Consider the following 25,447-nt stretch of genomic DNA (forward strand, 5'->3'; position numbering starts at 1 on the left):
AGTGAATGGGGGAAGTACGGGTGCTGCAGAATTTGTGGGCTGCTAATCGGGATTTGTAAGCACATCCGGAAGGATACTAGGGGTTCTACTGTCCTGTGTGCAAATTCCTGGTTGCTGCGGGACCCTACTTGTGCTCGCCACCGCACCAGCTTGTACTGCACATATGGGACTCGCCATGTCACCAAGTGATATTGCAGTGCTGGTATGTGAAAGACCAGGATGTACTAGACCACTGGTACTCGCCAGTTCACCAAAAGGTAGAGTGGCACTAGTACTGGCACTCTGCTGCATATGAGAGTCATCATGCGATTGTAACATCTCAGCAACCTTGGAAAGGGGTTGGGTACGCCTGACCTTAGTCGGGACCTCTTCTCCATCATCTGAGCTAACTGCCAGGGTGCCGCTGCTGTCTACAGGTTCATATTCTGAGGCTGATTGTGTCAGTGAGTCTTCCCCTTCACTCTCACCTGACATTCTCAGAATCCTGTAGGCCTCTTCACTACAGTACCTTTCCATTGAGATTTTGGCCACTAAATTTAAAGGTATCTAATGCGACTCATGGGAAAAAGAGCACCTGGCTATCAGGGACTGCTTCAACCGCTACAAAAAAATTTACTAGTAACTGGTAACAGAGATCATGCCTCATTCTGCACATACTGCGGTTTTGTGTGCAAAGTATCAAGTGACAGTGATCTACTGACACTGCACTTGCTGGGGGAGAGGTAGGGGGTAAGCATAGGGGCTAAACGCAGGTGCTAGCAGGGCTGATCCAGCTAACGCTGCATTTTTGGGGACACTATACTAATATGAATGCTGGTATAGTGCTGATCTGATCAAAGATATTGATCCGTTCAGACACTATACTAGCAATGGAGGTTTATTGTGTATGTGAGCGTGTTCCTGGCAATCAAGGGGTAAATGTGATTACTGGTATCCTGACGGGCAATCTGACGCTATCTAGGAGGGATGCTAACTGACACTAACACTATCTAAAGTCGCCGGCGACACTAATACAGTGATCAGCAAAAAATCTGTACACTGTACTAATGACACTGGCAACAGGGCAGTGAATGGGTTAACTGGAGTGGGCGGTCAAGGGATTAAATGTGTCCTAAAGTATTCTAACTGTGTGCAAGTGTACTGCTTGTACTCACTGTCTCTTCTTTCTTCTCTCTCTGGGACGGAATGTGCCCAGAGATAGAAGATTTCAACATTAGTTTTGCCTGTGTAACTGTAAACACAAGTACAGGAAGATCCCTGATAGGACAGGGATCGATCATTTGAATTAGGCTGAACATCACTGGCCTAAATCAGATGATTGATCCCTTGGGGATCAAATCATGGCACCCGTGGGTCAGCGGGGTAACACGCGCGCCCCTGGCCAGCGAACACCGGTGGATCGCAAATCACGAATATATATTAGTTATTTTGCGCACCTGTGCCACCCTGTAGCAATATTTCTGCTATAGGGTGGTTGGGAAGTGGTTAAAGATGGGGTAGTGTCAACCCTCCCATTGCTGCTGCAACATACTATGCTCTTGCTATGCCACTAAGTACATCATTGGCTACAAGGGGGAAAGGGGACGCTATTATATGCTGTTCAGGCCATAGGAAAGGTCAGTATGAACATATTACAACATCTTTACCATAACAAACCATTAATGAACATTACATTGTATCAACTGGAAGTCATATCTGTCATTAAAACTGATAACCCAAGATTACCTAGAAGCTACAACTAACAGACCCTTTTATGGCCAGGAAATAGAAAGGGTGATGTTTCAGCAACAGCATACAACAGATATATCAACATCTACTAAATATTGCAAAAATTTCCATCAGATGCCTTAAATTAAAGTGGTCCCCTGTGGTACTTCTCACTGAAAACTGCATTCCTGGTGGCAATTACATCAGCCACAAGAGTGTGGGTATTAGCTGCCTTGGGATTTAAAGAACCATTTCTCATGTTCTTCCCGGACAGGGTGGTACTCATGCCAATGCTCACATTTTTGCCTAATGTGGCCTTCAGAGTCCATATCACAAAAGAAGTTGTCCTTCTTACGTCCCTCTTGGGGAGAACCCAAGAAGTTAGCCCATCAGATGTGGGACAAGCTTTAAAATGTTAAATCAAGGTGATATCTGGCATCAGGCATCGTTGGAGCATGTAATGATTTCATGGCTTCCAACAAGTTAATTGCCTCTTGGTTGGTGAAGCTCATCTTCTTGGCCTACAGGTTGAAAGGGTTGGCTGTGCCCGGGGGATCACATCACTTTCCACGAGAAGGGTCTCCACCTTGTGAGCAGCAGAAGTGTTCCCAGACACTATCTGCAGGACAGCTACGTGGGGGTCAATATATACGTTCATGGCTCATTACTGTATAGAAGCAGTGTTAATGACAGTTGAGTTTGGTAGAGGCATCCTGGCTTCTGCTTTTAGCCAGAATTAAGGAGTGTGTAGCATTAGTTCCCAGCTGTACTGACATGGAGCCATCAGGAAAATGGAAAGTTGAATGACAAATATGTACCTTAATTTTCCTTTCCTGATGAGCTCCACGTCAACACAATTCCCACCCAGCTTGGTATGACTAGTTACAGAAAGCCAAGACTGCAGGTGGGCTCATATTTATTTATTTATACATATTTATTTAGGTCCTGGAAACATGGGGGGGCCCATCCCCAGCTGTACTGACATGGAGCTTATCAGGAAAAGAGAATTACGGTAATTATCTGTCATCCAATTTTCCGATATTTACCTGGTGGTGGTCAGTGAAAAGAAAACACTGTTATATTTGTGGTTAGTGAGAAGAATGTCCCTTACATGTGTGGTCAATGGGAAGAATGCCATCCTTACAGAATGCTAAAAAATCACAGGTGTTAGTGATTATGTATCCTAGCGATATGAGGAGAGGTTCTGTTGTTCCCACTGCATTGGCTTTGCAAAGTGATGTTGGCCCCATACCATGCAGTCACAATCAGATGGCAGATGAATCTGTCACTGCTTATTGCTCAAGAAATTGTTAGGCTAAGTTTACATTAGCTTGAAAAGCAGACATTTCATGTGCATTTTGGAAGCTCCATAAATGCCTGTCAAAATTGTGTGCATTGCAGCGCTTAGGGTTGTTCACATAGTCACAGTAGCGCTGCATTACATTGTGTCCTGTCAAAATAATCTGACATGGGTCATTTGCAAGACTTTACCACACCCCAAATGCTTTCACTGATGCCAATGTAAATGCGCTGCAAAAGGCACTTGAAACACACCACAAACACCCCTACAGCATTTACAGTGTGTCTGAGTTGTGTTTAGAAAGTGTTACTAACCAAGATGATAATACAAAAATCCATACAAACCAATGTAAAGGGGGATTTGTAAGGAAAAGCAAACACATTAAAAACGCAATGAAAACGTGCCACTACTGCACCTTAATGCAGTAGGTGTAGTAATGGGAACTTAAACTTCTTTACAGGTCTAAATGAGCCCTTAAGAACCAACCCTGAAAGGGCCATAAAACCTTGCTTGAAAAAGGCTGTTCTTAGCAATGCTTACAAAAATTTAAAGGCATTTCACAAACATCTATTGGGCCTTCTGGTCCCATAATCGCTTTTTAAAGGTAACCACCTTGTATATTGTTTTAAAACAATAAAAATCAGTAGGGGATAGAAATTGCTTTTAAAGCATTTTGAATCTGATGCATGTAATATACACAGTACATGTAAACCCATTTCATCCCATTTGTTCTACTTATGCTCTTTCTTCCTGAATACCACGCAATGCGTTTTGACTAAACATGCTTATCTCTGGCCACCTGGGCGGCTGGGTTCCATCAAAATCTTTTGCGTGGTTGTAACTTCAGTTATGCATATGACCCATTTATCATAAACTTTGATCTTTGTTCACTGGTTGTTTGTAAATGTTTGTGACCTATGAATGATAAGAGAAATCTTAAAACGTTGCAGTTAAAGAATGAGTTGTTAGAGAACAAAGTATTTCAAATATAATGCTTTAGGGTTTTGAGAGAAATCTGACACTCATGCAGACGTAAAAAGAGGGTCAGTTTTAAGAAGCAAAATTGTTTGATATCGCCTTCAAGTGTTCTAACCTAATCCCTTAGGGTAATGAAAGCTAAAGTCTGTCCTATTTTAGCTATTACAGGTGTGGTCATAATTAATATATTGCAAACAATTACACTACATTTTGTTCTTGCCTAAACTTTAGTCTTCAGCCATATGTGAGCAGCGACAGGTGACACTGAAACCTCAAGGAGGTAAGGTAAAGCCAAACATATGCTTGCTGCTGTCATCAGAAACAGCGTGATATTTTAGATGTTTTAGCATGTTTGTTTGCTTTGCAGATTTATATTTTATGTATAATTATGTGTTTAAAGACAAACTAAAAAAGTGAATTTTCAGTTTATAGTTGTCAAATTAGGCATTTTAGCTAAATGACACTTATTAAATTTATCATTTTCATTTCATATTCTAAGTACAGTTATTATAATGACTAAGACTTCATTTTGACCAAAACATTTTGTAGGGTAAGGAAACGTTAGAAATTCTTTCATGTTTCTATTGCTGTCTCTTTCCATATAAAAAGTTTTATCTCACTTCTTTACTTTAATGACACAAAAGAAATGAGGGGAATGGATTACTGGGACAGAAAGATACAGACAGCAATAAATCTTGAGAGAGGTTCTGAACAACTATAAAAAGTGTTTTTCCTGCTGTTTTTATACTAGTTGGAGGGATTTCCTGTTATTTCCTACCCCAGTGAATTTCTATCCTAGAGGCAGAATGTTATAGAAACTCTTCTCAATATGCAACACAAAAAGCAATAAAACCTGACAAAAGTATAAACTCTTTTCTTCTTTATTGAAAACTAGAAAAAAAACTTTGACTTCAAAGTTCAGCTGTGGGCACAAATTAAAAAAAACAACAACCTTGCAGTGGAATCCCAATGTTGCAAGGGTTAAATGCTCATTAAGTCTGGTGGTTGCAGAAGAGAGATTACTAATTTGACTCTACCCTGGCTGGGTCTGGTGCTGTCAGATCTGTGGACAGTGGACAGTGCCTCGGGCTCGTAACCTACAGTCTAAGGCTATGGTGGAGGTTGGCAGTAGCAGCTTGCAGAGCAGGTTGGAATGGACTGGTTGCACAGATTGAGGGAACCAATGCAGTGAGCAGTCAGGAAAGTAATACAATGTCTTCTGTAACCCCTTAGACTTAACAAGCATTTTACCCTTACTGGGTGGGTTTTATATTGTAAGTTTTTGCAGCTGCTAATTGCAGCCGGAGCCATCTGGAGTTGCACTGTCCAGCCAATGTATAATATTTGTGGCTATAATGTCCTAAATAATACACTCTAATTTCTATTTTAAGGAAAAACCTGTTTGTCTCTCTTTCTCATATTGTGGCCTAACCAAGCTGCTTGCTTGTGATTATTGTCTCTAAGGTACTCTAATTTTTATTGCAAGATAACACTTTCCACATCTCTTTGTTTATGTCAATTCAAGTGCTTCTGTACTGCCTTAACACTTGCCAATTTCTTCTAAACACATACCTGAAGTCTAAATTTGGAATATTTTGGGAATATATGGGGATGGGAGGGAGTTTGTGAAATGTGGAGTTGTGGTTTTGAAGTGTTGTACTGCAAAACTATTAAACTATTTCTCTACTGACCAATTAGTAAAAAGTTGAAGGCATTAACTTTATTGTTGAGTAACCTTTCCTATAGCTTTTAGATCTGTTGTGGCTGCTATTTCCACCATTCAGTTTAAGCTGGTGACTGATAATTAAAAAATCCTTTTTTTTTTGTTGTAATTAATCAGATTGGGGTCTGCTATTTGATACTAGAATACAGTGTTGCTAATGCTGTCCATGAAAATTGTACTGTTCCGTAACACCACATACAGTTTAAAGGCATCCCCAAAGCATATAATTTAAAAGCCTGGTGTTTTTTCCATGTCTCAGTAAAAGGACCCACTCTCCACTTAATGGTATTTTTAAAACGTTTTTTGCTTTGTTAAATGTTCCCCATTGCAGTACACAGCTACCTATGAAGTTTTTTTAACAATAGCTTACCTATTAGACTTCAAAATGTCCACAATTTAGTGTAACATTCACCCTCCAATACACTGCTGCTAAGTAGGGATGAGCAAATGGTGCAGTCCGAATCTAGGTTCAGACAGAACTTTGCCCAAACTTATATGCCCCCTGTTCAGTGGGATCTGAAAATCATATATAAAAGCAATGTTGCTACTGCTTCTATATATGACAGCTTCTGGTTGATGATGGCTCTTATGGAACAATCAAAAAAAAAAAGTCATCAAAGTACACAGGATGTGTTTAGCACATCCAGTCCGTCTTCTCCACTGTGGATAACCCCCTTCCCAATTGCCGACAATTGTTGGCTCTGAAAATGAAGCTGGGAGCTGCCATGTAAATACAGCAGTTCTAGCAGCTGCTGCTGTAAGGGTCCATTCACAACTAGCGATTTGGGATTGCAGGCGGAATCACCGCAATTCCAAATCGCACTGCAATAGAGGCCAAACGCAGCATGCATAAATATGTGTGCCATTCATTTTTTAATGGCACCTAATTGCTGTGTGGTTTGGCCGTTATTGTCGTGTGAGTTATTGCTGCATGAAGCTTGTCGCCCAAAAAAAGTTCTTGCTCCTTTATTGGGTGACACTCTTCGCATGATGAGGTTTTCCGCAATTGATGCAAGTGACAACCGTAGCAAAACCACACCACATTTAGGTGCCATTAAAAATGAATGGCACCCAACAACACATGGTACATTTTGCCACTATTGCAGTGAGACTTGGAATTACAGGCAGAATCGCAGTGATTCCACCTGTGATCACAAACCACTAGATGTGAATGGGGCCTCTAGATAAAGAACCATCTGACCCATTGTTTCTCAACACTGTTCAGATGCTAAATAAATGCAATAGGGGGGATTTACTAAAGCCGGTACACTCAGAATCTGGTGCAGCTGTGCATGGTAGCCAATCAGCTTCTAACTTCTTTAGTAATAAAACGTGGAAGCTGATTGGTTTCTATGCAGAAGTGCACAAGATTCTGAGTGAACCAGCTTTAGTAAATAAACTCCATTGTAACACTGTTACTTTTGTATATACTCCGTTTCATTCATCTGCAGATTAAATGGATAATCTTCAATCTGCAAAATATGTAAGTTAAAGCAACCTAACAAGTAAAAAAAAATTTTTCTTGTTAATAAAATCTGTCTGTTTCAAACCTTAATAACCTTTAGTTTACCCACTTAAAGCGCAGCTCCATTAAAAATGCACAAAAACTGTAGCTGCTGACTTTTAAAAACAGACACACACACACACCTATCCTTCGATCCAGCGGTGTCCTCATTGCAGCCAATTTCAATGGCCATCCTTTTTCCAAGGTGCTGACATCTTAAGTGTGACCATTCTGCTGTGACAGCTTGTGGCTTCACAGCTGGGTGCCTACTGCGCATGCGCCAGTACCTCTGAGCCTTGTGAATGTTCCTGTAGTTGTTCTGTTGTTTTAATTTGTTTTTTCATCACTGTAATTGCTGTCACAAGGAATGTGACCATCCTTGTGACAGCAATAGATATGTGACAGGTACTCTTTATAGAGGGATCTGGGGTCTTTAATATCCCACTTCTGCACTTAAAAGCATTCAAAAACACCAAGATCGGTGGGGGAGTTGTAATAGCGATCAAGCGGCTAGTTAGACGCTCCGATTGCTATTACAAGAGAGATGACTGCTGGGTATAAAAAACGGTACTGGGATAATGCCTGCAGCTGCAGGCGTCATCCCAGTACAACCACTTGAAGATTGGTGATGTACCAGGTACATGACTGGTCAGCAAGTGGTTACCCTAATGGTTACCCTAATCAGTCCTGATTAATTCTTTCTTCCTCTTTTCTCTTCAGCTATTATTTTCCTACTGTTTTTCTTCCTATTTTATTAACCATTCATATTTAAAATGTATTGTTTTTTTTTTTGTTTGTTTTTTTGTGTCACAATTAAAAAGTGCAAATTTTAAAAAATACGAAATTTTATTTAATTTGTATATACCTTTGCAATGCTTTTGTACCAGGATCATAATTTAATGTCATTTTAAAAAGAACAAATTATAGAATAAAAGTTATACTTTTATTTTACAGTCACACTATTTTATTTTTAAATGAACACTGGTCAAAAAAAGAAAAACAGTAAGTATTATTTTGTACTGACAAGGTTATTGCTCAAAAAACAGGTCTATAACAGAAATATATAAAACTGCATAGAGGGTTTTAATTTGTCTCTTTTTTAACAAAAGCGTGCAAACTGTCTCTGAAAAAGGTCAAACAAAACAATTACAAAATTCACCAGCTACCCAGAACTTTAATGGGGTTCGGAGTTTGCAGGTTTTTTCATTTGTTTGGCAAACCTCCAGAGAACCAAACTTGATCACTTATCACTAGATATTTGTGGTCATTATTCCTTGGAGAGCTGCTTATAAATGAGTTGACTTTCCAGTCACTAGACCCAAGTTATATCCAGTATCCCACACCTTCTTCTTATCGAGTGATAAAAATCTGACAGAGGTTCCACACTTTGTCCAAAACTCTGTTCACTTTTCCACATTCTGTCCCAAATTAAAAAGTTGGAGTTGGGCTTCAGTCTAAAATTAGATAAATTATGTGATGTTACAAAAACATTTTGTACATAGAATGTATCATCTCACTGTTGATTGAAAAGCATAAATCTATTAAATTGTATGCAAAGTCACACTATTTTTTTTTATTTAGGTTCCATGCACACTAATGTTTTTTAGAAACTCAAAAACCGCTAGAAAAAAACTCTGGATGGAAAACACTGACCATAGCATTTGTGTGCTGGTCTATAGTAGCGTTTTAGTAGCATTTAGAAGGGTGTAGAAGCATTAGTGTTTTTGTAAAGTTTTTACAGTATATGAATAAAAAAAAAGCTGTTAGGAGCATTTAAAAGTGCTTAGGAGCGTTCAGTTTTTTTTCAGCCTGTAAAACTCTACAAAAAAGTGTTTTTTCTGCTTCTAAACGCTGAAGATAGTTTGCATGGGCACATAGGATAATACTATTAGCTTCTAGGAGCACAAAAAATGCTCATAATAGCTTCTAGGAGCTTATAAAAAGTTAGTGTGCATGGGGCCTTAAGGAATAGTTATGAGCTGTCTTTTTTTTTTAGTCTTTTTTTTTTTATGTCCCATTGGAGTGATTACTCTTCACTTCCAGTCCTACAGCAGAAAGAGAGTAGATTTCTCCAAACTGAGGGGGTTATCATTTGTCACCAGAACTGGTTTTCCCATTGGAAGATGTTACTTTACCACCTATTCCTGTGCCAGCTTAAGAATTTAGTTTTTTTTTTTCACATCACATTCTGTACCAAAGTCAGTAGGATGAACAGAGAAGATAACTTTCTCCAGTGTGGACATGGGTAGCAACAAAAACCTAGCAGGAGTACTAACCCTTCCACCCCATATGGAAGAAAAATATTTTTTAAATGTATTTTAAAAATATTCTTCCCAAATATATTGCCATATATTTGAAATGCTACAATTTTGGCCATATTCAATATATTTAAAAAATAAATAAATAAATATATATATATATATATATATATATATATATAAATATTTTTAAAAATACATTTCAAATATACTGTATGTCTTTAAAAATACAAGTCTACATTTTTGGAATGCATTTACAAATATATGTAAAAATATATGTTAAAATTACTTTATGTTAAAAAAAAATCTGTTCCCCTCCCCTGGCAACTGCATGGTGATTCTGCTCTGTCCAGTGAGTAGTGTGTCCCGGTGTCATGGTGTCCTTCCCTGAGCCAGGCTCCCCCTCCCTCAGCTTTCCCTTGGTGTCTCAGCTGCTGAAGAACTTCTGCTGGATGTTGTAGTGCAGGGCAGTGATTGGTAGATGTGGGGTTCCTAAATACCTCCTCCTCCCTGCCACTCCACCCTAAACAATAACCCCCCTCCCCTTCTCTTCACTGTAAACAATAACCCCCTCCCTTCCTCTCCACCCTAAACAATAACCCCTTACCCACCTCTCCACTCTAAATAATAAACCATCTCTCCACCCTAAACAATAAACCCCTCCACACCTCTCCACCCTAAACAATGACCACCTCCCCACCTGTCCACCCTAAACAATTACCCCCCTCCTCACTTCTCCACCCTAAACAATAACCCCCATCTCCATCTTTTCATCCTAAAGAATAACCCCCCTCCCAACCTCTCTACCCTAAACGTTAACCCCTTCCGCACTCTAAACAACAACCCCTTCTTCTGAAAAGCTGGCTCTCTAATGGGAAGCGGTGGAGTTTACAGAATTAAATTTAGATGGGGTGTGCCCGATTTTAGCATTGCCTAGTGCAGCACAAAACCAAAATATACCACTGCTCACAGCGGTGTAGTTTGGACTTCGCCTCCCTACCTGAGCAGCATCTAACTGTCTTCTTGGGTCACAGCAAGGTTAGAAAGTTGAAAATAAGGAAAAAATGTGAGATGAGGGTATTCAGCATTAGCTTATTAAAGAAATCTTTTGTCTGATTAAACATCACCAGTATATTTGTAAGGTTTAGTGCACTGTTTTAAATCAGAGAAGCAGTATTATCAATACAATTAAACACAACATAACTATTCTGACTCAACTACAGGACGACAAACCTTATCTCTAACGATGTATACAGCTATGCCATGTGGTGTTGAATTTATCCTTTGCATTGGGTCAAATAGTTTAACTCAATTAATAAACTCACATGTTGAGGAATTCAGATGAGGAAACCCATTTGAATGTTCCGTTTAATGGCGAATATTCATAGGTAGAAAAACATTAATGTTGTAGCTTCATGGAATATGCATTCAGGAAGACAGTATACAGTGCAATGATTACAGGGAGAGGCAGAGGGGAAGGAGTATACACAAGTACAGTGAGAGAAAGAGCTCAGCTTATCAGCTTATACAGGAGGAGGCAGCTTAAAGACACAGAACAATGATAAACAAGTAATGATCACAGAGGAATAATAATAAATCAAATAGTGTAACACAACAATAACAGTCATCCTGTCTCTCCAGTAGGGATCAACAATGGAAGGATTAAAGTACCTGCTGGGATCTCTCATCCTGGTTATCTGTGTGAATGAATACGTTTCAGGTAAGTACACCACACCCACTTTTATTAGCATATAATATTTATATCCAATGTAACTGCATCCAATGTTTTATTGAGGCTGAAGCTGTTTTAAGATGTGAGATTATGTACACTCTAAACTTTTGTGTGTGCACTTTCCAGTGAAGTGAATGCAAGGCAGACTATACATTATACTTTTTTTTCATTCAACAGTGGGCTGCATGAAAAAAAAATGTGCTCATTCTTCCATCCACACAGTCCATGAGAATGGGGAAATCAATCCCACAGTGCTATTGTGTTCTGCTGGCACTGGGGCCTTCCCTGCTGGCAGAATACAATGACCAGTGTTGCAGGTTATAGCTGGCAGCACTGATTGGGCGAACAAAACCCGACAGACAGGTTGTACAGAAGTAGTACAACTAGCCTGCCCATAGATGGATCAAAAATCCATAGATGGATCAGTCCCTGCTGAACTGGTCGAATTTCAATACATTTATGGCCAGCTTAAGAGTGGAGGCTTTCTCAGATTATTATTATTATTATTATACAGTATTTATAAAGCACCAATAGTTTGCTCAGCGCTGTACATTACAAAGGGAGACAGAACATGCAACAGTACAATAACAATACAATGTGATACACGAGGGGTTCGAGGGCCCTACTCTTTCGAGCTTACAACCTAAGAGATAAAGTGTATTTTATCTCAACGCCAATGCAAACATGCAATAGTATAAATGCAATATATTTTATAGGAGCTCTCTATAAATCCTCTTTAAGGCTCCGTTCACATATATGTATTTTGCGCTTGATGCTTTCTCCAGTGCTTTTTGCAGTTTGTTTTGCATTTTTCTACACACATTTTTGATGCGTTTTTGACACGTTTTGCTCAGTTCTTTTTTTTGTTAAAGTGGAAATTTGTTTTTGTTGTTAGACAGAATAAAAATGCAAAACGCAGCAAAAACACTGCAAAAACACTGCAAGAACACACTACCATGCATTTCAGCAGCTTCTCCACTGAACTCGATTGTAGCAAAAACACTGTTTTTTCTTTTAAAAAAGTCCCTGACCCTTTCCAAAAACACAGCAGCTCAAAAAAGCATAGACATGAACATGTTTTATAGGAAACCATGTTAAATGGACTGTAGTGCGTTTGTGCAAAAAGCACTAAAAAACACATTGGTGTGAACAGAGCCTGAGCCCTGGTTCACAATGATGCAGTGCGGAATTCGCAGAGTTTTCAGTGCGAATTCCGCACCGCATCAGAATCACACCCCGTTCATGCGAACCGCTGTGGGTGTGTATGTTAAGTTAACAACACCCCGAAAGCGGTCCGCAAAGCGCAGTGTGATCTGCAGAATTGGATCACACAGATGTGAATACCCATGCAATCCGATTCTAGTGCGAGCCAAAAAACAGTCCTGTACATTTTTGGTGCGGGTGCGGTGCAATAAGAGCCATACGAAATGCATGTGATTGGCACAGGAATGCAGTGCGGTTCCTGTGCGAATCACAGGTCATATACCGCACTGCATATATGTGGTCCCAGGCTAAATGCTCACTGCGATAGCTTGTGACTGGCTTTCATGGTAAAACTCACTCCTGTGCTCTCCTTCTCCTCTGGCGTTGAATATATTAAAACTGGAGCAGACAGAATCTGGAGCAGCGGTACATAGCAACCAATCAGTTTCTATCTTTCATTTTTAAAGCTTAACTGAACAAGGTAAAGATGATTGGCCACCATACACAACTGCTCCAGATTCTGTATTTTACAGTTTTGATACATTTCCCCCCATTGCATCGTTTTCTCCTAGCCAAAGAAAAAGAATAAAAAAAAAGGATAAATAGCTAGATCAATGCTTGAGTTTTGGTTAGTGTCGGGGTCAGGACCAAAGTAGCGTGTCAGTATGTTTAGGTGAGATTAAAAAAAATGTTTTGCTTAGGGTCAAAGTCAGCATCAGTGATAGTGTTGGTGTATTTAGTTTGGATTAAAAAAAAAGTCAGCAAAATGTGCACTAATGTTCCTTGGTCCTACTACAGGTACAAACAAAAAAATATATACACATACACAGTATCGCCACAAACACCAGGATTGGGAGAATTTATTTTGGTGGATTTTTTCTTGAGGTTGGTCATGGTAATGGCAATAACTACACAGATAGATTTTCCATTACCATTTATCACCAACTGAAGGCCAAGTTGTCCTGAAAAAAAAAAACAAAGTATAATCCACCTGGATACACTATGAAGTTGCAATGATCTGTGCGGTTTTACCAACACATGTCAAAGATGCAAAACTGCATTCAGCAATTAAAGGATAAGTTCACCTTTGAAACATGTTATATGGTTTTTTAAGGTGGAACATGTAACATATTCCATCATCTGTACCCTCTCCTCCCAAACCCCTTCTCCCTGTAACAATGGGCGGGCATTCCTCTCCCTGCGCCAGATGTAACATTTAGAAAACCGCGCAGCTGCATGGGGCTCTGCCCACACGGCCCTATCATTCATTACACTTTCTTGTGCAGAAAACAGAAAACTACCTCACTAACCAAAAATAAATTATAAAAATAGAAATATAAATAAAACTGATGCCACTAATCAGTGATTTACATTTCCACACCCGACAATAAAAATCCAATCAAATTTCATTGCAACCAAAAATTAGTGAATAAAATATTCAAATAATAAACAAATTATCATTCACTTATGAATAAATAACCAAAAATAATATATATCTGTGCGAAAAAAACATATAATACTTTATCTACAATAATAAGTGCAGTAAAATATCCATACAGGTGAAAAACGTGTGCTCAATTATTATTTGTCAAGTAAAGTCCACAAAATTCTCTTGTAAATACTCATGTGTCTCCACAATATAAACAATACTTTTTTGGTGATATGCGTGCTCCAACACCAAAACATGCAAAAAAGATCCACCACTGTGTCCCAACACCTGTCTCTGCTGCCTCTTATCTCAGAATAGGACCCACCATATGGTGAAAGTCAAATACAGCCTTCCCAGATCACTGGGTCAAAAGAATTCAGCAATCCTACCAGAGCATACTTCTCTCGGCAGTATAGGAACCTTCCCACTCTGCAGGATATAAAAAAAATAAAAGATCTCATAGTGAAGTATGAGCCTACTCTGAACTTTATTCACCAAACAGTAAAATGTTATTCACATATAAAAACTGTTCTTAGGCTTAGGCCTGGACATCAACGGAAGGGATATAATATGGCCACTCACAAACTTCTGGGCATGCTGATGTCATGCGGTTACACCCTCCGACGCGTTTTGTCACATAGTACAGTGACTTCCTCATAGGGAAACCTGATCAGACATCTTGACATAACTTATATACATGCCCATTTGTTTACTAATCTCCCGGGCAACAACGGCCATATTTCTAAAGTTTAAAAACACTAAAGGTAAAATAGCAGCCTTCTATCATTTAAAAGTTGACCATATTCTAAAAGACTACTTCCATGGCAACCCCATTAATAAATAAAAACACCCCAAGATTATGTATAAATACTCAAATAAAAATACAAAAAAATGAAAAAAACACAGTTCCTAACCAAGATGAAAACACTATATACCCACAAATCATGTTCTATCCTAATGTACAACCTTTTACAATCTCGTATAACACATTACATAGAAAAGTGCAAGAAATATGATTAATAAAAATAACACTGTTCAACAAATTTTTATTTTTTGCCAGTTTTGGAAACAAAAGGATCCATTTCTTAATGAATTTCACATTCTGAGTTCAAATATAACAATGAAATTTGTCAATTGGCTCTAGTTTTTCTGTAAACGGAAAGTTTTCTACTATAGGCGTAATGACTACATAATGCACAATAATTATATAGATAGATGTCTTTCCACAAATATAAAGCAAGTGATATTGACTACATAACAAAGCCTAAATGGCATAATATATTGCATAGGATTACCAAGAAAAATTATAGCCATAAGCTAAGTTGAATCATTTTAATACTTAGGATTCTCACTAGTTTTGGCTTCAGTTTGTGTCGGTTTTGCTTCTCTTGGCTTTTCTCTTGTATTCGAGGAAAGGGCTATCTCTTACAACTGCACGTGACTACACGCTTCAGGTTCTTCCTCACTTGACTCAACCACGAAGGATTCTGGTGCTTTAGGAATTGGTAGCCCCTCTCCATGAGGAACTGGACGTATTGCCGATGGAATATTTGGATAGTGCACAGATAACTTTTTCTTCTTATTTAGCCCTTTTACAATTGGAGGCACCATACAAAAGTAACAATTACTAACATGATCTGTTGGCTGTCTCCAAATCATTGGCACAGCGAAAGGCATAGATGCCTTTTTTCCATTCAACCATTGCTCCAGTGCCGTCCCACAAGAATTGCAGCATATATGTGGTGCCCAGTTCTTGTCCTGGTCTCCTATCTTGCAGCCAAAATACAAGTTGTAGGCTTTCTTAATCATTCCTGTTATCCTCCTTTTTTGTGAGATAAAAGTTATTTCACCGCAGATATAGCAGAAATTATCTGCTTTATTCACACAAGTTCGAGGCATTACTGAGTAGCCTATATAAGCATAAAACGAAATGTAAAGACGCTGTCGAACTACAATCAGCTACAGATACTGCAGCTTTTATGCAGTGAAGTGATGCAATTAAAGGCTAATATTGCATCATCTCAGTATACATGCAATTTTCTATTGGTCACCAGTATCAATTGCGCAATATGCAGCTGAAGTTGCATCATAATTTTGAATGGCTTACATCATTAGATGGGTGACTATATCATGGAAACTAGAGCCAATCAACATTTTTTAGGGTCATTTTCGTTTTCAGCACCCCAAAATTATGTAAGATTAGCTAATTTTATGCCCAAAACTTTTTACCTGTTGAACAGTGTAATTTGTTCCCAAAAACCTGATTATAAAAAAAATATTTAAGATATCAATCAATAAAAATGTATATTAATAATAATAACAAAAAAATTATATATATATATATATATATACACACAGACACTAAAGCATATATATATATATATATATATATATATATACACTATATTGCCAAAAGTATTGGGATTCCTGCCCCTTAGTGGCATCCCAGTCTTAGTCCATAGGGTTCAATATGGAGTTGGCCCTTTGCAGTTATAAAAGCATCAACTCTTCTGGGAAGGCTGTACACAAGGTTTAGGAGTGTGTCTATGGGAATGTGTGACCACTCTTCCAGAAGCACATTTGTGAGGTCAGACACTGATGTCGGATGAGAAGGCCTAGCTCACAGTCTCCGCACTAATCCATCCCAAAGGTATTCTATCGGGTTGAGGTCAGGACTCTGTGCAAGCTAGTCTAGCTCCTCCACCCTAAACTTGCTCATCCATGTCTTTATGGACCTTGCTTTCTGCATTAGTGCACAGTCAAGTTGGAACAGGAAGGGGCCATCCCCAAACAGTTCCCACAAAGTTGTCCAAAATGTCTTGGTATGCTGATGCCTTAGGAGTTCCCTTTACAGGAACTAAGGCCAGGCCCATCCCCTGAAAAAGAACCCCACACCATAATTCCACTTCTACCAAACGTTACACTTGGCACAATGCAGTCAGGGAAGAACTGCTCCCCTGGCAACCGCCAAACCCAAACACATTTATCGGATTACCAGAGGATCGTGATTCAGCACTAGAGAGAACACGTATCCACTGTCCAGTGGCGGTGTGCTTTACACCACTGCATCCAACACTTTGTATTGCACTTGGTAATGTGAGATTTTATTACAACTGCTCGGCCATGGAAACCCATTCCATGAAGCTCTCTACGCACTGTTGTGCTAATCTGAAGGCCACAGATCTGAAGTTTGGAGCTGTTTAGCTATTTACTCTGCAGACAGTTGGCAACTTCTGAGCACTGTGTGCTTCAGCATGCGCTGACCCCACTCTGTCATTTTTATGTAGCCTACCCTTTATGGTTGAGTTGTTGTTCTCCGTTGCTTCCACTTTGTTATAATACCACTAACAGCAGTGAAAAAATCAGTACCCTGTGCCACACCACCATTATTTTTTTAGTAACTCCTTTCTGTCCACTTGTTCCACCATTTTCATATGATCACTAATGAACTTTTTTATCATAACCTTTATTAACAAATCTCTGTTCTAACATATTGGCTTGCTGCATATAATCATTATTGGTGGAACAGTCCTCTTTATCCATAAAAATTGTCCTTTAGGGATATTATCCAGTCAAGCATTATGATGGCATCTGGTATGTTGAATATAAGCATTCCTATCTGTGGGTTTAAAAAATGACTTTGTACAAATGGCCCAATCTTAATTTATAAGTCCAAAAACATAAGTTTGATATTTTTGTTATTTGCATTTAGTTTATCCACAAAAAGATCTAAGCTATTGTAATCAACTTTCCATATTAGCACGATATCATCTATGAATGCAAGCTGTACAGGTGTATCCTTAAAAACGGCATGTTTCTCCCACCTGGCGAGAAATAAATTAACTACAGTCAGAGCAAAATGTGCTCCCATAGCAATCCCACGTTCCTGTTCATAGTATTTTCTACCATACCAAAAATAATTATGATTTAGACAAAAATCTAAGCATTTGTCAAGGTACCTTTTTTGTTTTCCACACAGTTCCTTTTCCTTATCGAGAGCCCACTTAACCTCCTCTAAAGCATCCATATGAATAATGATAGTATAAATTGAGCCCAAATCAGCTGTGGCCATTATCATATCATCATTCCCTAGTTCCAACAATGTATGTAAATGTTTAGTGTATTTTAAAAAGGCTTTTGTTGTAAATACAGATGTCTGTAGGAAATACTCACTCATCCTGGAGAAAACCAAATGAATCCTATTTACAATGGGGAGTCCAGAAGGGAGTTCCCTATCTTTATGAATATTTGGTAAAATGTACAGAATAGGTACCTTGCATGTAATAGGTACAAGATACTTGCCTTCTCTTTGGTCCATGTTTTTCTTCTTGACTCTTTTTCTTATCAGAGACTGGAATTCATTTCAGTATCTACTCGTAGGTTTACTATTTATTTTCAATCATTTTTATTGAAGGATTTTATGACAGAACATAGGATGTAAATATGGTTCATTGTCAAGTATAACAGTACAACTTAGTGTGATATAAATTCCCCACCAGTTGGCTGGGGACTGTCAGAAATGGACTCACCTGCTGTGTGGGCTGCAGTACCGGTGCTTGCCAGCGGGTGTGTCAGGAATGGGCTCACCTGCTGTGTGGGCTGCAGTACCGGTGCTTGCTGATTGCAGGAGGTATATTTAAGCAGCACCAGGCCTGCAATCAGTGCCTTGGTGTTTTCCCATGAGCCCCTGTATCTTGTTCCCAGTTTCCTGTGCATCTGTTCCTGAGAGAAGTTACCTACTCCTATGGTGTTTGACCTCCTGTTGCTGTACCTTGGCTCGTGACCCGTTTACTCTTTGCCTGCTGCTTTGTACTGATCTGCCTCCACCGTTACCGACCCAGCTTGTCTGACTACACTACACTCCATACTGTCATCTATCCTTCCCACACGGATCCAGTCACTACTGTCTGAACCTGCCAGCCCCTTCACATCAGGCTCTCCCCCGGTACATACCCTCGGCGGACCCCTCTACCATCGTTGGGTGCACTCAAGGGCCGCGACCTGGTCTCAGTCCTGCGCCAAGTCCATCCCCACCATCAGGGGCTCTGGTGAAAATGCAGACTGGGGCTTAGACTCCGCGCCCTGGGGAATCCCGTTCTGTGGGTCACTAGAGATCCTGCCGGACGGTGCCTGACAGTACCTTACGGCCTGCCTGACCATTCCACCTCTCCAGCCCTGACTAAGCCTGTGTTCCTGAAGCCTGCTACTTCCCTGTGTCAGTCCACACATTTCTGGTCATACCCGGATCCCTGACAGGGACAATATAGACGTATATAGTGTTATCATTGTTATCAGGAGAGGTATGCTCGTTTTGGTCTGAACCGTATTCAAGGTGTGTAGGTTATGTGGAAGGGGTAAAGAACAGGGGTGGGGGTATGGTGGGGGAGAGAAAAGGGGGGGGGGGTGCAGCAGTCTAGGGATAGAGGTCTTGGTAGTTTATCATTAGATTATCAAAATTTTACGGAACAATTTGGATTCTGTAGCCATCGAGACCATTGAAACTTAAATGTGTGGTAGGTGGAATTGTTGAGGGCTGATCTTCTTTCCATGTCACATTGGAAGTTAAGACCTGTTATCAGTGAGGATAGGGAGGGAGTTTTGGAAGTGTTCCACAGTTTAGTAATGTTGATCTTAGCTGCCGCTAATGTATGGATAATAATGGTACGAGAATCTCTAGGGAAATTGTCAATTCCAATGTGGAGGAGTGCAAGAGCAGAGTTTGGGGTTATTGAGGTTTTAGTTAGTGTTGAGAGCAAATGGAAGACGCTATTCCAGAAAGATCTGAGAGATTTACACGCCCATAATATATGGAGTGTTGAGCCTGTTTCTCCGCATTGTCTCCAGCAGGAGGAGGAGTGTTGTGGGTAGTACAGTGATAGTTTAATGTAAAATATTCAGGTATGATTCCCAATGGGAGCTACATCGAGAAGCTTTGTGGGTAATATTAAAGGTTTTTTCCCATGTGTGTGGTGATGTGGGTTGTGAGCGAATTTTCTCCCAGTTGATTAGAGAGGTAGTTTGTAAGGTAAATTGTGAATTTATTGTGTTTGTGTAGAAAATTGAGATACCTTTTCTCTGGTATTTTGTTTTGTTAAGGAATTGGTATGCGGTGGTAGGAATTTTTGAGAAATGTGGAATGTTTACCGTTTGTAGGAAATTAGCTATTCTCAGGTAGGTGAAGTATTCAGTGATGGGTAGGTTAAATTTCTTTTGAAGAATCGGATAGGATTCTAATTTGTGGTCTGTGTAGAGGTCTTGTATATTGGATATGCCGCAATTTTCCCATTGCAGCAGGTTTAGGGAGGGAGTAAGCTCCAAGGAGCAGGGCCCTCAAATCCCTCTTGTATTGAACTGTATTGTTGCTGTATTGTCTCCCGTTATATTGTAAAGCACTGAGCAAACTGTTGGTGCTATAAAAATCCTGTATAATAATAATAATAATAATGAGGTGTAGTATATTGATTGGGGTAGGTATCTGTTTGGTGTCTGTAGAGTTAGAGGTTAGGAGATCATACCAGGCTTGAAGGGAGGCTTGGATACATGGGTGTTTAAGTAGGTGTTTGGTTTGGGGTGTTTGTGGTAGGAAAAGTATGTTACGTGGTGTGATCGGGAGAAGTGGGGGTGTTTCCATGGTGGACCATGATTTTTCTTTAGTTGGGTGCCACCAAAAATAAATTTGATCAAGATGGGTGGCATTGTTGTATGATTTTAGATGTGGGAGACCTGTTCCTCCTCTGGATGTTGGTCGTATTAAGAGATTTGTGGTACATCTGAGTTTTTTAGTATTCCAGAGAAATTTGGAAAAGGTTGCTTGTAGTTTAGAGAAGAAAATATTGGGAAAGGGGAGTGTGCGGAATATGTATAGGATTTTGGGTAGTATTTACATTTTTAGAGTCGCTACCTGTCCCAGTTTAGATAGTGTTGATGTGCAGAGATTGGCAAGTTCTCATGGGATGGTTTCGAGTAATAATTTGTGATTTGAGGAGTATAGTTGGTCTGTCGTAGTGGTGAGTTTGATTCCTAGGTAAAGAATGCTGTGTTGGACTAAAATCAAGTGTTCAAGGTGAACTGATCCACTATGGGATCCAATGTGATATCAGTAAGTGATATAATCAACTTATTTCAAAAAAGGACTGAGATAAGGTGTATTACGTAAACTGATCCACTCAGGGATCCAATATGATATCCAAAAAGTGGTAAAACATAGTGATAAGAAAATACTATGAATCCATACAGTCCAAATGGGACTGAATAAAAGTGAAAACAAATAAAAGAGTGTCACAAATCCCTTGATATCACTCAAGCACAGCACAATACTCTATAACAGAATATGCATAAGAAACATCACTATCCCTTAATTTTGGATAATGATAAATAAATATATATACCAATAAAATTAGAAATATTTATATAAAGAATAAAGATAAAAAGAAATTCAAGAATGTGCAAAAAATGTCAGAAAAAAATATATATAATAAACACTTATACATAAAAAACATGTATAAAAAGTTCAAAGGTGCATAAACACCAAGTGATCCAATGACTTTTCCAAACGTGCAAGTGATTTAGTGGATGTATGTGACAACCAATGCAAAAGAAATCCTAAAATGGCTGAAATGCCCTCTCACCTCCTTGCAGCGGCCCAAACCGGTTAAAGCGCTTGTAGGATCACAAAAAAGATCCTCCATGATCACTGGAGGCGAGTAGATATATTAAACTGTTTATCACCTATGTTATTCTTTATGAGATTACCCTGGAAGTCACCTATGCCTCCTACTGTGTCCTCTTGACTGAATGTGATCAATTCGGTTTTTACCTCTGTATAAGTTAACGTACAAGAGTCGAAAATGTCCTAAAAAATTCAATACAATTTGGTCATCATGGATAGATGCTCAAGGGCAAGGAATTTCTGATGCTGTTTGATGATTTAACCATCTTTGGGTCTCTGTTGCATGTATGACTTGTTTCTTCTTCCTCCTCTTCTCCCCCCCCCCAATAACCTTACCTTACCTCCCCTCTTCCCCTCCTTCCACCAATTTCCTCTCTTCTCTCTCCCCCCAGCTCCCTCTTCCTCTCTACCCTTTTGTATGTCTTCCTCTTTGACTTCAGGGTTGTGAGGGTTTGCTTGCATACACGCTCCTTTCTTTACAATCTGCTTTGGAATTTGATTTTTGTGATGTGAGCTGTAATCTTTTTATTGTACAATGCAATAAACCATTCTCTGTGAAAAAATTAAAAAAAAATTGGGTGTGAATAACATGGGGGACTGGGCACTCCATAGGGAACATGTACCAAGCAAATGTTTTTAAATTCTGTTTGACAGGGAGCAGTCATTTCGATCATGGTTAAATGGCAACATTAAAAATGAAAAATTCCTTTAAATAGCATGCCTGAGGGATGCCATTAACCTGCCTGTAAAGTTGTGCATCTCTACGATGTATATAACCTACTCCAGCATAATTGAAATGTACAAATTAAACATTGCTGGTAAATGACAGCTCTTAGATGCTTACTGTTTATAAAGTGGCCAGGGATGTCCTTTTTTCTATACCAGACCTACATGGTATACTTCTATATTTATCCTAGATAAACTTATCCTAGATGAAGGTATAGATATTAATAGGGTGTCATAAGTTAGCCTGCAGTTTCTTGCTTGTGTATTCTTACCTCCTTGCTGCAGTGATTTTCATGCCCTGGTTCCTTTCATGTGTGTGGTTTGGCTGTTCTCACATAATGGTGTCGTCTGCTATTCTGTGGGTTTTATTTTCTTTCCTTCCATCACTTCCTGGCCCACTTCCTAGTTTGCTTGCCTGTATAAGACATGCTTAGTTTAGCACAGATTGCCTGAGCAACTTCACAGTTCTCTGAGCTCCCTTTCATTGCTACGTGTGTATCCTGTGGCTGACTACCCATGTACCTACACCGGATTTGCTCACCGTCTGTGCTTGTTTGCTGCCTGTCCTGACCTCGACTTGTCTCCTGGATTTCCTTTTGTCTTCTGCTTGTTGTACGCTGCACATGAGTGGTCCCTGCATCCTCAGCTGGGTATACCTTGGGGTCGCGACCTGGTTCCAGCTTGCTGCAAGTCCATCCCCATCATCAAGGGTTCTAGTGAAGAAGCAGGCTGGGGCTTAGACTCCACACCCTGGGGAACCCCGAGTTGGCGATCTGCAAGGGATCACTACCACAGACTCTTGACATAACGGACTCCACAAAAACAAAATGTGGGTTGTTTACACTAAAAATACATACCTATTTCCTTGATGAGGGTCTGATATGGGTGGCAAGGGGGAGCCCACCTAAAAAATGGTGTGGTTTTCCCCAAATTTCATACTAGACCTCTGATTTTGGTATGGATTTGAACTGGAATCCCCAAAAAAGTGTTGCGATTCTCCCTAAGATCCATACCAGATCCATATCCAGGTATAGAGATTTGCAGGCCAGGAATAGGGAGGGGGGGGTAAATTAGCATGCATTCCCAACCCATAACAGGCCACCTGCCCTCAACCTGGGGGTTACCCTGACTCCCCTGGCAAAGCACCTTGTCCCAATGTCTGAGAAGGAGCTTCTTCAGTACAACACTGGCCCAGTGATCGTGGAGGTCTGCAGGTGGGGTGCTTATTGGATTCTGGAATCTCTCTTTAACAAGAAGGGGGCCCTCAGATTCCAACCCCCCCCCACCCATGTGAATGAGTAAGGGGTGCATAGTTCATCTACTCATTACCAGGAACTTTACACGATTATTCAGTGTCAGCAATATCAACTATTTAACATATTGACTATTCGATATATGACAGTGCCTCCAGCCTTTCAGTACATTAAAAAAACATAAAATAAAATGAACAGTTATAACCACACTGACTTCATTCATTTCCTGAATCTGTTTACTCTGTGTAGAGATTTTTTTAGCATATAAAAGTGTATGAAAGTATGGACTACAGAATGATAAAATAAATAAAATGTATTTACCAATCATGTCACTAACAATAACATAAAGCAGCCTTTCTCAACCAGGGTGCCCAGGCTTCTTTAGGGGTGCCTTGGCAAAATGTCCAAAAATTGTATACGTCAGCAGGTGGAACAAGCCGGCTTTTTAGTACACAAAGCCACAGGATTTCATTGTGCACTTTTATGACCTTCTAGCTGCAAGCATCCTAACAATCAATGACAACATCAGTTGATAAGGAGGACATCAGTTGCATGCACATCATCCTTGTTTGGCCCTCCCCTGCAACTCTCCATCAGCACTGGGGTCACATTACCAGAGTGAAGGAGAGAAAATGAGAGAGAAACATTGGAATCCTAGTCAGTAACATTGTGCAAAGGTAGATTTGCTTTGGAAGAAAAAAAATCACCTCTAACGTTGGGTATACTGGATGTGTATAGAATAGGTTTTTACATTTTAGATTGGGGTGCCTTGAAATTGTGCAGAATTCTAAAGGGTGCCTTTAGATAATCCATCATTTTAAAGGGTGCATTGACTGAAAAAAGGTTGAGAAACACTGATATCCAGTATATCAGTCTATCATTCTGATTTATCACATAACATAGGCACATTGAATTAATATCACTTACTATAACAATATTGAGTATAAATAAAGATTTAGGCCTAGGAACTTAGAATGGATCAGATAATGATTTTTTTTATTCAGAAGGTACCTTCACCCCTGTCTCAGAGTAAAAGTAATAGAACTAAACTAGCAGACAACAAGGTCCGCACCAAGCAGACCCTCCCCTCGAACTTATGCAGCAGAATACAAGGCTTGAGTCTATTCTACTAGTAATGCTTACAGCTTGATTTAACTACCTGATTCCTGAGGTTGTGAATACACTCTTGAATAGGACATAATGCCAAAACACAAGAAACTCTGATACACATACATACTCTCAGATGTGAAAGAATTTTTTCAAAGCAATTATAAAATTTTGCTTTACCAATAAATATATTTGTGCTGTATTTGGAACTACAGTACACCCAGGGATTTGCAAAAGCAGCCTGTGTGATGCCCTGTATGGGGAGGGCTTTAAAGGAGATCGATAGCGTAATGTATGAGAGGTGTTGAAGATGATTTGTGGAGTGTGATTGATCTTTGAGTGTGTGAGTCCTCCCCTTCCCTCTCTAAATTTCCCACTTTATTTTCAAAATTCACTTTTCTAAGAATAAGCCTAAAGGGTGTATCTTAGAATATTTATCCACATCTGATGGGAAGGTACTTCTATAGGTTAACCAAATGTTTGTTAAAGTGTTGACTGTACCTGACCACCAGTTGGCACTCTAAGATTAGAAATTCCTATGTTTAGTTTTCTAAAAAATAAAATTGGATCTTCAAATGTATTTATTTATTTCAGGTATTTACTGTATATAGCGCCGTCAATTTACGCACCGCATTACATATATATTGTACACTCACATCAGTACCTAACCCTCGAGGGACATGCAATCTAAAGTATCTTCAAATTAACCCTACCTGGGACATCTAAATATAGGTATACTATACTTATAATAGGATGTATCCACACTATAGACCATATTATTTGTGATGTTAATTTTAATGTGCTATCATTTTAATCAGGTGAAGTTTGTTAAAGGCGTGTGATTTACCCAGAGATAAA

The 25,447-nt window shown here is 39.4% G+C and overlaps 1 protein-coding gene across 3 annotated transcripts in view; it reads left to right on the plus strand.

Moving 5' to 3' along the window:
• Window positions 1-4,122: 4,122 nt before the first annotated feature.
• The window catches only part of LOC149455377 (uncharacterized), a 110,738-nt gene continuing 89,413 nt past the window's right edge, over window positions 4,123-25,447 (plus strand). Inside the window, exons 1-2 of one of the 3 annotated variants that reach the window (XM_089686204.1) lie at window positions 4,123-4,265; window positions 11,115-11,190. In XM_089686204.1, coding sequence (XP_089542330.1) covers window positions 11,124-11,190 — 67 coding nt within the window. In that variant the 5' untranslated portion in view covers window positions 4,123-4,265; window positions 11,115-11,123. Of the gene's footprint in view, window positions 4,271-8,195; window positions 8,215-11,114; window positions 11,191-25,447 lie in introns of those variants that run through there. The other 2 variants (XM_089686205.1, XM_089686206.1) reach the window with 2 other exon arrangements.

Source organism: Staurois parvus, unplaced genomic scaffold, assembly GCF_062004578.1.
Source record: "Staurois parvus isolate SC_StPar_1 unplaced genomic scaffold, SC_StPar_1.0 ptg000394l, whole genome shotgun sequence".
Lineage (NCBI taxonomy): Eukaryota > Metazoa > Chordata > Amphibia > Anura > Ranidae > Staurois > Staurois parvus.